The 13,467-nt window shown below is 44.9% G+C and overlaps 1 protein-coding gene across 2 annotated transcripts in view; it reads left to right on the forward strand.

Annotated features, from left to right (window-relative positions):
* The window catches only part of LOC140430964 (ETS homologous factor-like), a 147,535-nt gene that overhangs the window by 18,790 nt on the left and 115,278 nt on the right, over positions 1-13,467 (forward strand). For both annotated transcript variants that reach the window (XM_072518813.1, XM_072518814.1), the window contains exons 2-3: positions 3,973-4,078; positions 11,644-11,931. In XM_072518813.1, the coding sequence (XP_072374914.1) occupies positions 3,976-4,078; positions 11,644-11,931 (391 nt within the window). In that variant the 5' untranslated portion in view covers positions 3,973-3,975. The remainder of the gene's footprint in view (positions 1-3,972; positions 4,079-11,643; positions 11,932-13,467) is intronic.

Genomic DNA, 13,467 nt, shown 5'->3' on the forward strand with positions numbered 1-13,467 from the left:
TTAGGTATCTACAGGAAGGCTGCAGTCTGTGAACCTCAGCAATACATCAACCACCTTAGCCACCTATACCAGGGGAGGCACTGATGATATTGATGATGGCACCCATACCAGTATCGTACCAACTGCAGTTAGCCTAGCTGCCTTCAATTGTAGTGAAGGGACAAAGGTCAAGCCTCATGGGGCTGAAGTAAATCAAATTAAATTGGCTAGAAATATTCAGCATTGCCGACGGGGTTTTTCAGGAGCATCTACAGAAATACCACAAGATCTTCCAGAGAGAGTGGGATGAATGAAAGGAGTGAAAGCAAAGATATATGTAGAGCCAGAAACAACACCAAAAATACTTTACATCAGACCAATCCTTATGCTCTACATCAAAAAGTGGAGGTAGAGTTGGAGCGTCTGGAAGACCTGGGGGTAATTACTCCAGTACAGCTTTCAGAATGGGCATCACCGATAGTCCCAGTATTGAAGCCGGACCACACAGTCTGAATCTGCAGTGATTTTAAATCTTACAACACCAGGTTAAAGTCCAACAGGTTTGTTTCGATGTCACTAGCTTTCGGAGCGCTGCTCCTTCCTCAGCTGAATGAAGAGGTCTGATCCAGAAACACATATATAGACAAATTCAAAGATGCCAAACAATGCTAGGAATGCGAACATTAGCAGGTGATTAAATCTTTACAGATCCAGAGATGGGGTAACCCCAGGTTAAAGAGGTGTGAATTGTATCAAGCCAGGACAGTTGGTAGGATTTCGCAGGCCAGATGGTGGGGGATGAATGTAATGTGACATGAATCCCAGGTCCCGGTTGAGGCCGCACTCATGTGTGCGGAACTTGGCTATAAGTTTCTGCTCGGCGATTCTGCGTTGTCACGGGTCCTGAAGGCCGCCTTGGAGAACGCTTACCCGGAGATCAGAGGCTGAATGCCCTTGACTGCTGAAGTGTTCCCCGACTGGAAGGGAACATTCCTGCCTGGTGATTGTTCAGTATTCCTGATCACCATTGCTGCAGTATTTCATATCCTAATGATGCAGTATTCCCTATGTCATTGCTGCAGTATTCTGTATCCTAGTAACACAGTATTCCCTATCCCATTGCTGAAGTATTCCTTGTCCTAGGGATGCAGTATTCCTTATCCCAGTCGCTGCAATATTCCATAGCCTAGTGATGGAGTATTCCCTATCCTATTGCTGCAGTATTCTGTTTCCTGGTAACATAGTATTCCCTATCCGATTGCAGCAGTATTCCCTATCCTAGTGATGTAGTATTCCCTATCCCATTGCTGCAGTATTCTGTATCCTAGTCATACGGTATTCCTTATGCAGTATTGCAGTATTCCGTATCCTAATAATACAGTATTCCCTAACCCAATTCTGCAATATTCCATATCCTAGTGATACAAGTTACCCTATCCCAATGCTGCAAAATTCTGTATCCTAGTGATGCAGTATTCCCTATGCTACTGCTGCAGTATTCCCTATCACTGTGATGCAATATTCCCTATCCCATTGCTAAGGTATTCCCTATTCCGTTGCTGCGGTATTCGGAATCTGTGATGCAGTATTCAACCATCCCAAGATGGCAGTATTTAATTTCTTAGTGATGCAGTATTCCCTATCGCATTGCTGCAGTATTCCGTATCCTAGTGATAGAGTATACCCTATCTCGATTCCACAGTATTCTGTATCCTCGTACTGCAGTATTCCCTATCCCATTGCGGCAATATTCCGTATCCTAGTGATATAATATTCCCTATCCCATTGCTGCAGTATTCCTTATCCTAGTGATACAGTATTCCCCATCCCATTGCTATGGAATTCTGTACCCTAGTGATGTAATATACTCAATCACAATTGTATCCTGGTGATACGGTATTCCTTACTCCGCCTCCAATGCCACCACCCGATCGCTGTGGTCCGACTTCACACTCTCAATCTCTCAGATCTGCCATCCCTGTGCCTCCAAGCATTTCGCCACCCTCTGCATCGAGGGTGCCACAGCGATCCTCCTGCATCTCCATCCTCTGCTGGCGGAACTCTTCCTTGATGAAGGCCATTAACTGTTCCATCTGGGGCTTTGCTATTTGCACTGACCCTTCCCCTTCCACCACCTTCCACTAACTGCTGCGCCACAGGTCTCTTCCAACTTCTTTGCCAAGTTCCTCACCTTCTTCTGTTGGGGTTCATAACCAACAGGCATGCCACTCCTGGGGGTAACTTCTCCTCCAACCTTCCGTTACACTTTTCCATCGAAGTTGCACCCAATTTCGGAAAGAAGAAGCTCTTTTCTACGCCTTCAAGCAGGAACTGCCCTGTGTGTGACCATTCACACCATGGCCACCACCAGAAGTCCATACAAATGACTTAGATGACTATGTGGGGAGGGTAGGATCAGTAAGTTTGCAGATGACACAAAGATTGGCTGGGTGGTTCACAGTGAGGTTGAGTGTCTTAAGGTACAGGAAGATATAGACCAGCTGGTCAAATGGGCAGAAAAGTGGCAGATGGAATTTAACCCTGAAAGGTGTAAGGTGATACACTTTGGAAGGACTAATGTGACAAGGAAGTATTCAATGAATGGCCTGACAGTGGGAGGTCCCGAGGAACAAAGGGACCTTGTCAAAAGATCTCTGAAGGCAGAAGGCAGGTTACTAGGTTGGCGAAAAAGGCATATGGGACACTTACCTTTATCAGTCAAGGCACAGATTACAAAAGCAAGGAAGGTCATTTTGGAGTTGTATAGAACTTTGGTGAGGCCACAGCTGGAGTACTGTGTGCAATTCTGGTCACCACATTTTAGAAAGGATGTGATTGCACTAGGGGGTGTAGATTTACCAGGATGTTGGCTGGGATGGAACATTTAAGTTATGAAGAGAGTTTGGGTAGGTTGGGTTGTTTTCGCTGGAGCAGAGAAGACTCCCCAAGGTGTACAATATAATGAGGGGCGTGGGCAGGGTGGATAGCTGTTCCCCTTAGTTGAAGAGTCAGTTACAAGGAGACACAAGTTCAGGGTCATGTACAGGAGGTTTAGGGGGGATTTGAACAAAAACATTTTTACCCAGAGGGTGGTGACAGTCTGGAATGCAGTGCCTGGGATGGTGGTAGAAGTGGGTTACCTCACACCCTTTAAAAATTACCTGGGTGAGCACTTGGCACGTCACAACATTCAAGGCTATGGGTCAAGTGCTGGCAAATGGGATTAGGTAGGCAGGTCAGGTGGTTTTCATGCATTGGTGCAGACTCAATGGGCCGAAGGGCCTCTTCTGCGTTGTACTAGTCTGTAATTCTGACTCTACACCAAGATGAGCAAGTAAAACCTGTTTTATTGACGTAAGTGATATTTGAAAAATGTGGGTTGCTTAATTGGAATGTAGAGGCAGGTTTCAGGAAATTAAGATGTTGTATCTGTTAACTGTAAAGCTACTTATTTGTTGCGAATGTGCTTAATTCTGTGTTCAAACTGAAGTTTGTTTTAACATAAAAGCTGTCTACTGGTCAGTGTTATCACTCCTGTGGCACAGTACCATTTCCTCATAGTTTTACCAAATGCAAATTGTTGAGTTCTAATCCAGGATTTTAACCAAAGTTGGAGTTATCTGGTAAGGCCCTATAACACTAGTGATGATGTATTCCTTACTCCAATGTTGCAGTACTCTGTAACCTATTGATGCAGTATTCCCTATTGGATCTCTGTGACATTCTCTATCATATTGTTTTGGTGTTTCCAATTCCCTGTTAACAATGTGAGCTAACCTCGAGGAAATGTTGGGAAGAGAAATATCCCCTCCATGTTGTGTCCTTCTGATGTACAGTTGATTTTTTTCCATTGCAGTCTGGTTCATCTGCAGGAGTTTAGTTGCCGTTACAAATCACTTTCCTTTCAATAGCAACAACTGTTACTGCCTTCCAGTACTGAGAGGCAATAAAGAGGAGCGCTTGGTGAGGTCTTTCTTTTTCCTTTGATTCCAGATCATGATTTTGCATGAGAGAAACACAATGAATGCTCAGTTCATACGTCACCCTGTAACTCAGCAATTACCATCCATATGGAGCAACCTTGACCTTGGAAGTGATGGTAAGATTCAGAAATTATATTTACAAAAATGCAAATGTAAAATCATTGGGATGCATTCTGATTTGGAGTGTTGGTGTAAAATGGGTGATAACGAATCAACAGCTCACTTTATATCTCCCCTGATTGTTAATTCAATTGCTGTCCAACAAGTCACCCATTTGCTATCATCCATTTCACACTAACACACAAAATCATGATCCACCCCCCGGGAACTTTAAAACATTTTTAGATCATAGTATTTTCTCTCCATATCCTTCAATCTATCTCTGGGTGTAAAATCATCTAGTCATCTGTTCAACACATTTATGTCTGTTGCACATTTCCTTATAGCCGATTAAACAATTAGTACATCAGTAAAAGACAAGTCAAAGATAAGGGCTATTGCTTTACCAACTGCTAAACTTTGACCAACAATCAAACAAGGATATGAACCGCGAGCATCCTGCAGTCAAACATACACCAGTTTACGAGATGTGTGTGTGCCACTGAAAAGCTAATGAAAATATTTCTGTTTTAAAGAAGCTACAAAGTATCAGATTCTCACCCTTATAAGCGGAGTAATAGAAAAAACATTGCATCAGTGAGTGCTTCCTATCTGTCACACTGTACACTGTGTGGAGCAAATCAATCTCGGTCGCACTTCAAAAGGTATTGGTCTTGCCAGTTATCAAAGAACAAAGAACAATACAGCACAAGAACAGGCCCTTCGGCCCTCCAAGCCTGCACCAATCACGTGTCCTATCTAGACCAACCGCCTGTATCCTACTATATCCCGTCTGTTCATGTGCCTATCCAAATAAGTCTTAAAGGTCGCTAATGTATCTGCCTCAGCCACCTCACTTGGCAGTGGATTCCAGGCCACCACCACCCTTTGTGTAAAAGAATTCCCCCGCACATCTCCACTGAACCTTTTCCCCCCTCACCTTGAACTTGTGCTCCCTGGTAATTGTCATTTCCGCCCTGGGAAAAAGCCTCCAACTGTTCACCCTATTTATACCCCTAATAACTTAATAAACTTCTTTCAGGTCGCCCCTCAGCCTCCGTCTCTTAGGGAGAACAATCCCAGTTTATTCAATCTCTCCTCATAGCTAATACCCTCCTCACAAGGTAACATCCTGCTAAACCTTTTCTGTACTCTCTCCAAAGCCTCCACATCCTTCTGGTAGTGCGGTGACTAGAATTGGACACAGTATTCCAAATGTGGCCTAACCAATGTTCTATATAGTTGTGACATAATTTTCGAGCTTTTATACTCGATACCCCGTCCTATGAAGGCAAGCATATGCTTTCATTATCACCATTTCCACCTGTGCTGCCACTTTTAAGGATCTGTGGACCTGCACGCCAGGATCAGAGGGGCTGGTTTAGCAGAGGGCTAAAGAGCTGGCTTTTAAAGCAGAACAAGGCAGGCCAGCAGCACGGTTCAATTCCCATACCAGCCTCCCCGAACAGGCGCTTGAATGTGGCGACTAGGGGCTTTTCACAGTAACTTCATTTGAAGCCTACTTGTGACAATAAGCGATTTTCATTTCATTTCATTTCATCTCTCTGTGTGTCTATGCTCCTGATGGTTCTGCCATTTATTTTTTAGCTCCCACCTGAATTGGATCTGCCAAAATGCATCAACTCGCATTTGACCAGGTTAAATTTCATCCGCCCAATTTTGCAGCCTATCCATATCCTGTTGTATTCTCTGACAATCTTCATCATTATCCGCAACTCCTGCAACCTTAGTATCATCAGCAAACTTGCTAATCAGACCCGCTACGTTTTCTTCCAAGTCATTTATATATATTCAAAGAGCAGAGGTCCCAGGACTGATCCCTGCGGAAACCACTAGTTACAGATCTCCATTCGGAAAAACACCCTTCCACTGCTACCCTCTGTCTTCTATGGCCAAGCCAGTTCTGGATCCATCCAGCCAGTTCGCCCCTGATCCCATGTGATCTAATCTTTTGCACCAGCCTGCCATGAGGAACCTTATCAAATGCAAGTCCATGTAGACAACATCCACAGCCCTTCCCTCGTCAATCATTTTTGTTACCTCCTCAAAAAATTCAATCAAATTAGTGAGACATGACCACCCTCGTACAAAACCATGCTGTCTGTCGGTAATAACACCATTCACTTCCAAATGTGCACAGATCCTTGGCGGGATGCTCCGCCCCGTCGCGCCACATTTCTGCCTCAACCCGCCGGTGGGATTCTCCGTTACGCCGGTCGGTCAATGGGGTTTCCCATTGTGGGGCAGCCTCAAGCCATCGGGAAACCCCCGGGCTGCTGGCAAAACGGAGCATCCCGCCAGCAGAGAGTCCCGTCGCCTATATCTAAGAATCTTTTCCAACAATTTCACTATCACTGATGTCAAGCTCACTGTCCTATAATTACCCGGATTATCCTTGCAACCCTTATTAAATAAAGGTACAACATTGGCTATCCTCCAATCCTCTAGGATCTCACCTGTGGCCAATGAGGATGCAAAGATTTCTGTCAGAGGTCCATGGATTTCATCTCTTGCGTCCCTCAATAATCTGGGATAGATGCCATCTGGCCCTGGGCAGACGACACTAAGATGAGTGGTAAAGCAAAACGTGCAGAGGATACCAGAAGTCTGCAGAGGGATTTGGATAGGTTAAGTGAATGGGCTAGGGTCTGGCAGATGGAATTCAATGTTGACAAATGTGAGGTTATCCATTTTGGTAGGAATAATAGCAAAAGGGATTATTATTTAAATGATAAAATATTAAACCATGCCGCTGTGCAGAGAAACCTGGGTGTGCTCGTGCATGAGTCGCAAAACGTTGGTTTACAGGTGAAACAGGTGATTGAGAAGGCAAATGGAATTTTGTCCTTCATTGCTAGAGGGATGGAGTTTAAGACGAGGGAGGTTATGCTGCAATTGTATAAGGTGTTAGTGAGGCCACACCTGGAGTATTGTGTTCAGTTTTGGTCTCCTTACCTGAGAAAGGATGTACTGGCACTGGAGGGTGTGCAGAGGAGATTCACTAGGTTAATCCCAGAGCTGAAGGGGTTGGATTACGAGGAGAGGTTGAGTAGACTGGGACTGTACTAGTTGGAATTTAGAAGGATGCGGGGGGATCTTATAGAAACGTATAAAATTATGAAGGGAATAGATAGGATAGATGCGGGCATTGTTTCCACTGGCGGGTGAAAGCAGAACTAGGGGGCATAGCCTCAAAATAAGGGGAAGTATATTTAGAACTGAACTTAGGAGGAACTTCTTCTCCCAAAGGGTTATGCATCTATGGAATTCCTTGCCCAGTGAAGCAGTTGAGGCTCCTTCATTAAATGTTTTTAAGACAAAGATAGTTTTTTTGAAGAATAAAGGGATTAAGGGTTATGGTGTTTGGGCCGGAAACTGGAGCTGAGTCCAAAAAATATCAGCCATGATCTCATTGAATGGCGGAGCAGGCTCGAGGGGCCAGATGGCCTGCTCCTGCTCCTAGTTCTTATGTTCATGCTTTTTAACACCCCTCACACTGCCAGGATATCGGTGCCCTTCCAGTTCAGCTGTAACCCAACCTTCTTGTATAGGCCCCACCTTCCCTGGAAGACATCCCAGTGATCCAAGAAACTGAAGCCCTCCCTCATCCACCAGTTCTTTAGCCACGTGTTCATCTGCAATATATCCCTGTTGCTAGCCTCGCTAGCACATAGCACGGGGAGTAATCCTGAGATTACATCCCTAGAGGTCCTGCTTTTTAATATTCTACCTAGCTCCCTAAATTGCCGTGGCAGGACCTCGCTACTCTTTCTACCTATGTAATTCGTACCAATGTGGACAATGACCTCTGTCTGATTTCCCTCCTATTTTAGGATGCTTTGTACCCGCTCAGAGACATTCAGGACCCTGGCACCAGGGAGGCAAATTACCATCCTGGAGTCCTTTTCGCGGCCATAGAAGCGCCTATCTGTGCCCCTGACTATTGAATCCCCTACCACTATTGCTTTTCTACACTTTGTACCCCCCCTCCCCGTCTGTGCGGCAGGGCTAGTCATGGTACCGTCGCTATGACCACTGCTGCTGTCCCCTGATGGACCGTCCCCCTCATCAGTATCCAAAATGGCATACTTGTTAGATAGGGGGACAGCCATAGGGGACCCCTGCACTGTCTGCCTACCCCGTCTGGCAGTTAACCATCTACTTTCCTGTACCTTGTGTGTGACCACATCTCTGAAGCTATTATCTATCACAATTTCAGATAATTGTGTGCTCCTCAGTGCTCCAGCTGCTGCTCCAACCGACCTGTGCATTCAGTGAGCTTTTCCAACTGAATACACTTTCCACAGATGTAGTTCTCAGGGACACTTGAAGTGTCCATGATGCCCCACGTCGTGCAGGAGAAGCACACAACCCCGCCAATTGACATCTCTCCCTCTTTTGGTTGTTAGATTTTAAGAAAAAAAAACGAAATAAAAAATTACTGCTGCTACTGTCACGAATAGGCCCCCCCCCCCCCAAAAAATAAACAAGTTTCAAAATATATTCTGTACTCATAAATGGGTTAATTTGCAACATTTCAAATGTGTAGAGAAATTCTCTGAACATCAATTTTATATCCTGCTTATGAGGAGTTAAAAACATCCAACTCCACTGAACCCAACAAAACCCAAGTTCAAAACAATCCTACGCAACAGCATCTTTATCTTTACGGAGACTTGTTACTGATTCAGTGTGGGAAGAGGTTACAGCACCTCGAAGAGGATAGAAGTTGCATTTATACAGTATCATTCACAACCTCAGGATGTTTCAACGTGCTTTGCAGCCGATGAGGTTCTTTTTGAAGTGTAGTCACTGCTATAAGGTCGGGAATGTGGAAGCCAATCTGTGCACAGCAAGGTCCCATAAATGGCAATGAGAGACATGACCACTTGCTGGTTGAGAGATAAATATTGACAGGGTCACCAAAGAATTCTGTGGCTCGTCCTGACTCCCCAAAGCCTGTCCAACTTCGACAAGGCACAAGTCAGGAGTGTGATGGAATTCTCTCCACTTACCTGGATGAGTGTGGCTCCAACAACTTGACACCATTGAGGACAAAACAGTCTGCTTAATTGACATCCTATCCACCACTCTCAACATTCACTCCCTCCATCAGCGATGCACAGTAGCAGCAGCGGGTACCTTCTGTAAAATGCACTGCCTCAAATCACCAAGGCTCCCTTCGCCAGCACCTTCCAAATTTGCAACCTCTACCACCTAGAAGGAGAAGGGCAGGTGATACATGGGAACACCACCATCGGAAGTTCCCCTCCAAGCTATTCACCATCCTCGCTTAGAAAATTATCGCCGTTCCTTCACCGACACTGGGTCAAGACCCTAGAACTTCTTCCCTGACAGTCTTTTGGGTGTAACTTCACAAAGGGACTGCAGCAGTTCAAGGAGGCAGCTCACCGACCTTCTGAAGGACAGTTGGGGATGGGCAATAAATGTTGGTCTAGCCAGCGATGCCCACCTCCCATGAATGAATTTTTAAAAGGCATCTCATGCTCTGCTTCAAATAGAGCCCTGAGCTCTTCTAAATCTGCCATAGAGTGCACATAGAGCCTCAGGTTACTCTCTCATCCAAAAAACAGCACCTCTGACAATGTACTTCCTCAGCACTACAGTGGAATGTTAACCTTGACATTGTGCTGAAGTGTGACTTAAAGCTGTGACAGTCTGATTCAGCACTGACAGTGGTACCATTGAACCAAGGCTGACATAAATACGAAGAGCTATCTACTGCCTCTCCAGCATTCACTGCACCCCCTTCAATGTCACTTTGCTCATCGACAGATTTTAAAAAGGCTTAAACATTGGTAATTTCAAAGCAGTTTTGATTTAAATGGTGAAGCTGCCGTCCTCACTGGGGTGCTGTAGGTCCTGGGGCTAAGATGGGGGCATCCCCATTGAAGGACATCCTGCCTGTGTCAGTTCCTTCATAAACATTAACCTATCTCGTGGGTGAGTGCCTCAAAAACAGGATCAGAACTCATTGTTCAAAACAAAAATTATTCCCAAAATTCAACAAAACACAGCAGTAGCAAACGAAAGGGAAATGTTGCGAAAATTAATCTATAATCTACCTTCAGATTAATTCTTTGTTACTGACTTCTCCTCAACATTGCTGTGCTAAAGCTTTAGTTAGAGCTGATGTTTCATTTGACAGGAATACCGTCATGAGTCGGGACAAAAATGGATCGTCTTACCTCAGCAGGAACAAAATAATACCATAAGGTCTTTTCCATACAGGTAGACAGGGGAAGCCGTGGCATAGTGGTATTGTCATGGGACTAGTAAACCAGAAACCCAGAGTAATGCTCTAGGGACCCAGGTTCAAATCCCACCACTACAGATGGTGAAATTTGAATTCAAAAAATCTCTGGAACTAAAAGTTTAATGATGACCATGAAACCATTGTTGATTGTCGTAAAAACCCATCTGGTTCACTAATGTCCTTTAGGGAAGGAAATCTGCCATCCTGATCTGGTCTGGCCTACGTGTGATTCCAGACCCACAGCAATGTGGTTGACTCTTAACTAACCCCTCAATTAGGGATGGGCAATAAATGCTGGCACAACCTGTGGTGCCCATGTCTCATGAACGAATTAAAAAAGAAGCACCCTCCTCTGTCAGTTTATATTTTGTGCTCAAATCCCTGAATTGGGATTCAGAGATGGACCAGAGGTTTTGGGTTCAGGTCCAAGGCTATGGAAACAGTGTGGTTCAATGGGCTGATAATCAATTCAGGAATCCTACCACTTCCCACTATTCCTTAAAAACGGTTAAAAAAAAGGTGTGGGTGTGAAGATATGTGAAAAGGAAAACCAGTCAGAGTGAGTGCTGAATGTTGACCCCTTGCTGACAAGGCACCACTTGGATTGCAATCCTGAGATCAGGAATATAGAAGTGACCAGGGCAGGTTGTCGGTTGTGATCCTCCCAGCCAATAACGGGCGGCCTGCGGACCACAGGAACAGGATGTTCAATGGGAGGGCTAACAATGATGTCAGGCCGGGCTGCCCAGCAGGAGAGGTGGGCACTGCTGAGGCAAGCAGGGGATAGTGAGGGTGAGTCAAAATGGAGGGACTTTCTGCAGCATTGGGAAAAATTAAAGAAACAGGTATTGCCACAGCTGTCGGACTATCATTATGGAGGGGAAATCCTGTGAGTGTGGCCATCACATCTCAGCCGGTTTATGCTTAGGTGATTGAGAGGAACTGTCGATGAGTTCCCACCTCCCCCCGCCCCAAGCAATGTTGCCAGGAGTTAAAACTGTAAGCTAAAACTGGGCTATATCCTGGGCTGCACCAGTAACATTCTCCGAGTTGGCCTACCAATGCAGCTACCTATTGCTGCTGAGTGGGGAGACTCTGCCCTCCACCCCAGAAAGATAACCCCAAGATGTGAATGTACCAGGTGGCTGGCAAAACACATGTTCCAATTTTGCTCTGGTTCTGCCTCCTAATGCACCTCCGCAAGACCAGGAAAATGCAAGCCCACTGCCTCTGCTGCTGTTAACATGCTGACATAAACATGGCTTTTGTATCCTCCTACTTTAGGTGGGTATTCTGGGAGCTCATGGCATCACATTCACCCACAGTTATGGACCAAGTACCAAGTGTGGGAGTGGCTTCAACACACATTGGACATCAATCAGTTGGATGCTAACTGTGTCCGCTTTCAAGACTTTGATGTTACTGGAGAACAGCTGTGTTCTATGACTATTGAGCATTTCACCCAGACAACGGGACATTTGGGTCCACTTCTCTTCGACAACCTGAGGAGCTTCAAGCAGAACAGCAAGCACCTATCCTCAAATGGACAGCCATTGATGGCAGAGCAGAGAGGCGAGTATCTTTGTGTCACATGTCAATTGGACTTGCTCATTTAGTGTCGATTAAATGAAGAGTTTAGCCACATGGACTCAGTTGAACAAGCTTTATTAACCTTCTGAAAGTTTTGCGTTTGTAAGATCATAAGAAAAAGGAATAATAATAATCTTTATTGTCAAAAGTCAGCTTACATTAACACTGCAATGGGGTTACTGTGAAAAGCCCCTAGTCGCCACATTCCGGCACCTGTTCGGGTACACAAAGGGAAAATTCAGAATGTCCAAATTACCTAACAAGTATGTCTTTCGGAACTTTGTGGGAGGAAACCGGAGCACCCGGAGAGGAACAGGATTCTGCCCATCGAACTTTCTCTCTACCATTTAATCAGATCATGATTTATCTGAATGTTGCTTTAGTCCCACTTTCCTGTCTGTCCCTTATAACCCTTGTCTCCCTCGTTAATCAAAAATCTGTCTAAATCAGCCTTGAATATATTCGGTGACCCAGCCTCCACTTCTCTCTGAGGAAGAGAATGACAAAGCCCCTCTGGGAGAAGAAATTCTTCCTCATCTCAGTCTTAAATGAGAGACCTTTCATCTTCAAACTGTGCCCCCTGGTTCTACATGTCCTCACGAGAGGTAAAATCTTCTCTGCATCTACCCTATCAAGTCCCCTCAGAATCTTCTACTGTAAATGTTATGACCACTCAAAAGCAATAATGTAAGTTAATACTACCAATGCCATTACCACCTACAAGTCACAGTAAAAATGGACATACGTTTGAACAGTACAACATCCAATACCTATTCCAGCACCCAAAGTTGATCAGACTTTCTTTCATCACAAACATCTTGAGAATTCTGCGTCATAGGGAACTCACATTTTCTTCAATTAAGCTTCTCAGCAAATCTTGCACAATGACCCACCCACACCAGTTTGGCTCTACCATTCCCCCCTCCCTTCACACAGACACACACACTTGTGGTGATGTGCATCAATGTAAATGCATATAGGCTAACTAGACACTAGAGGGAGCACCAGAAACATCACACACACACACACACTCAGCCAATAGATCAGTTAGATAGGAGACGACCAATGGACATTCACGATACACACGGAGGTGACACGACCACAGGGGGGCATTACACCAACCCATATATAAAGGACACTACACACATGATCTGTCTTTTTCCAGTGGAGACAGTCAGTGAGTACAGATACAGGGTTGATTCAATATCACTCCCACCACATGGATTGCAGCAACTGGTTAGTCAGTCTGGGTAGCTATAGTAGGATTAGCAGTAGTGTTGAACCTGAGTAATAGAAGTGTAAATAGTTTAATAAACGTGTTGAAGTTATCTCCACGTCTGAACCTTCCTTTGTCAAGTGCACCACAAGGAAGCCGCTTATGTTACACCTAGAGCATAACAAATCAACACTCACACACAATCACCTACACAGACACTCACCCACAAACACGCACACACGTTCACCCACAAATACACCCTCACTCTCACACATACAATCGCCTACATAGACAATCACCCA

Source organism: Scyliorhinus torazame, chromosome 10 (assembly GCF_047496885.1).
Source record: "Scyliorhinus torazame isolate Kashiwa2021f chromosome 10, sScyTor2.1, whole genome shotgun sequence".
NCBI classification, from domain to species: domain Eukaryota; kingdom Metazoa; phylum Chordata; class Chondrichthyes; order Carcharhiniformes; family Scyliorhinidae; genus Scyliorhinus; species Scyliorhinus torazame.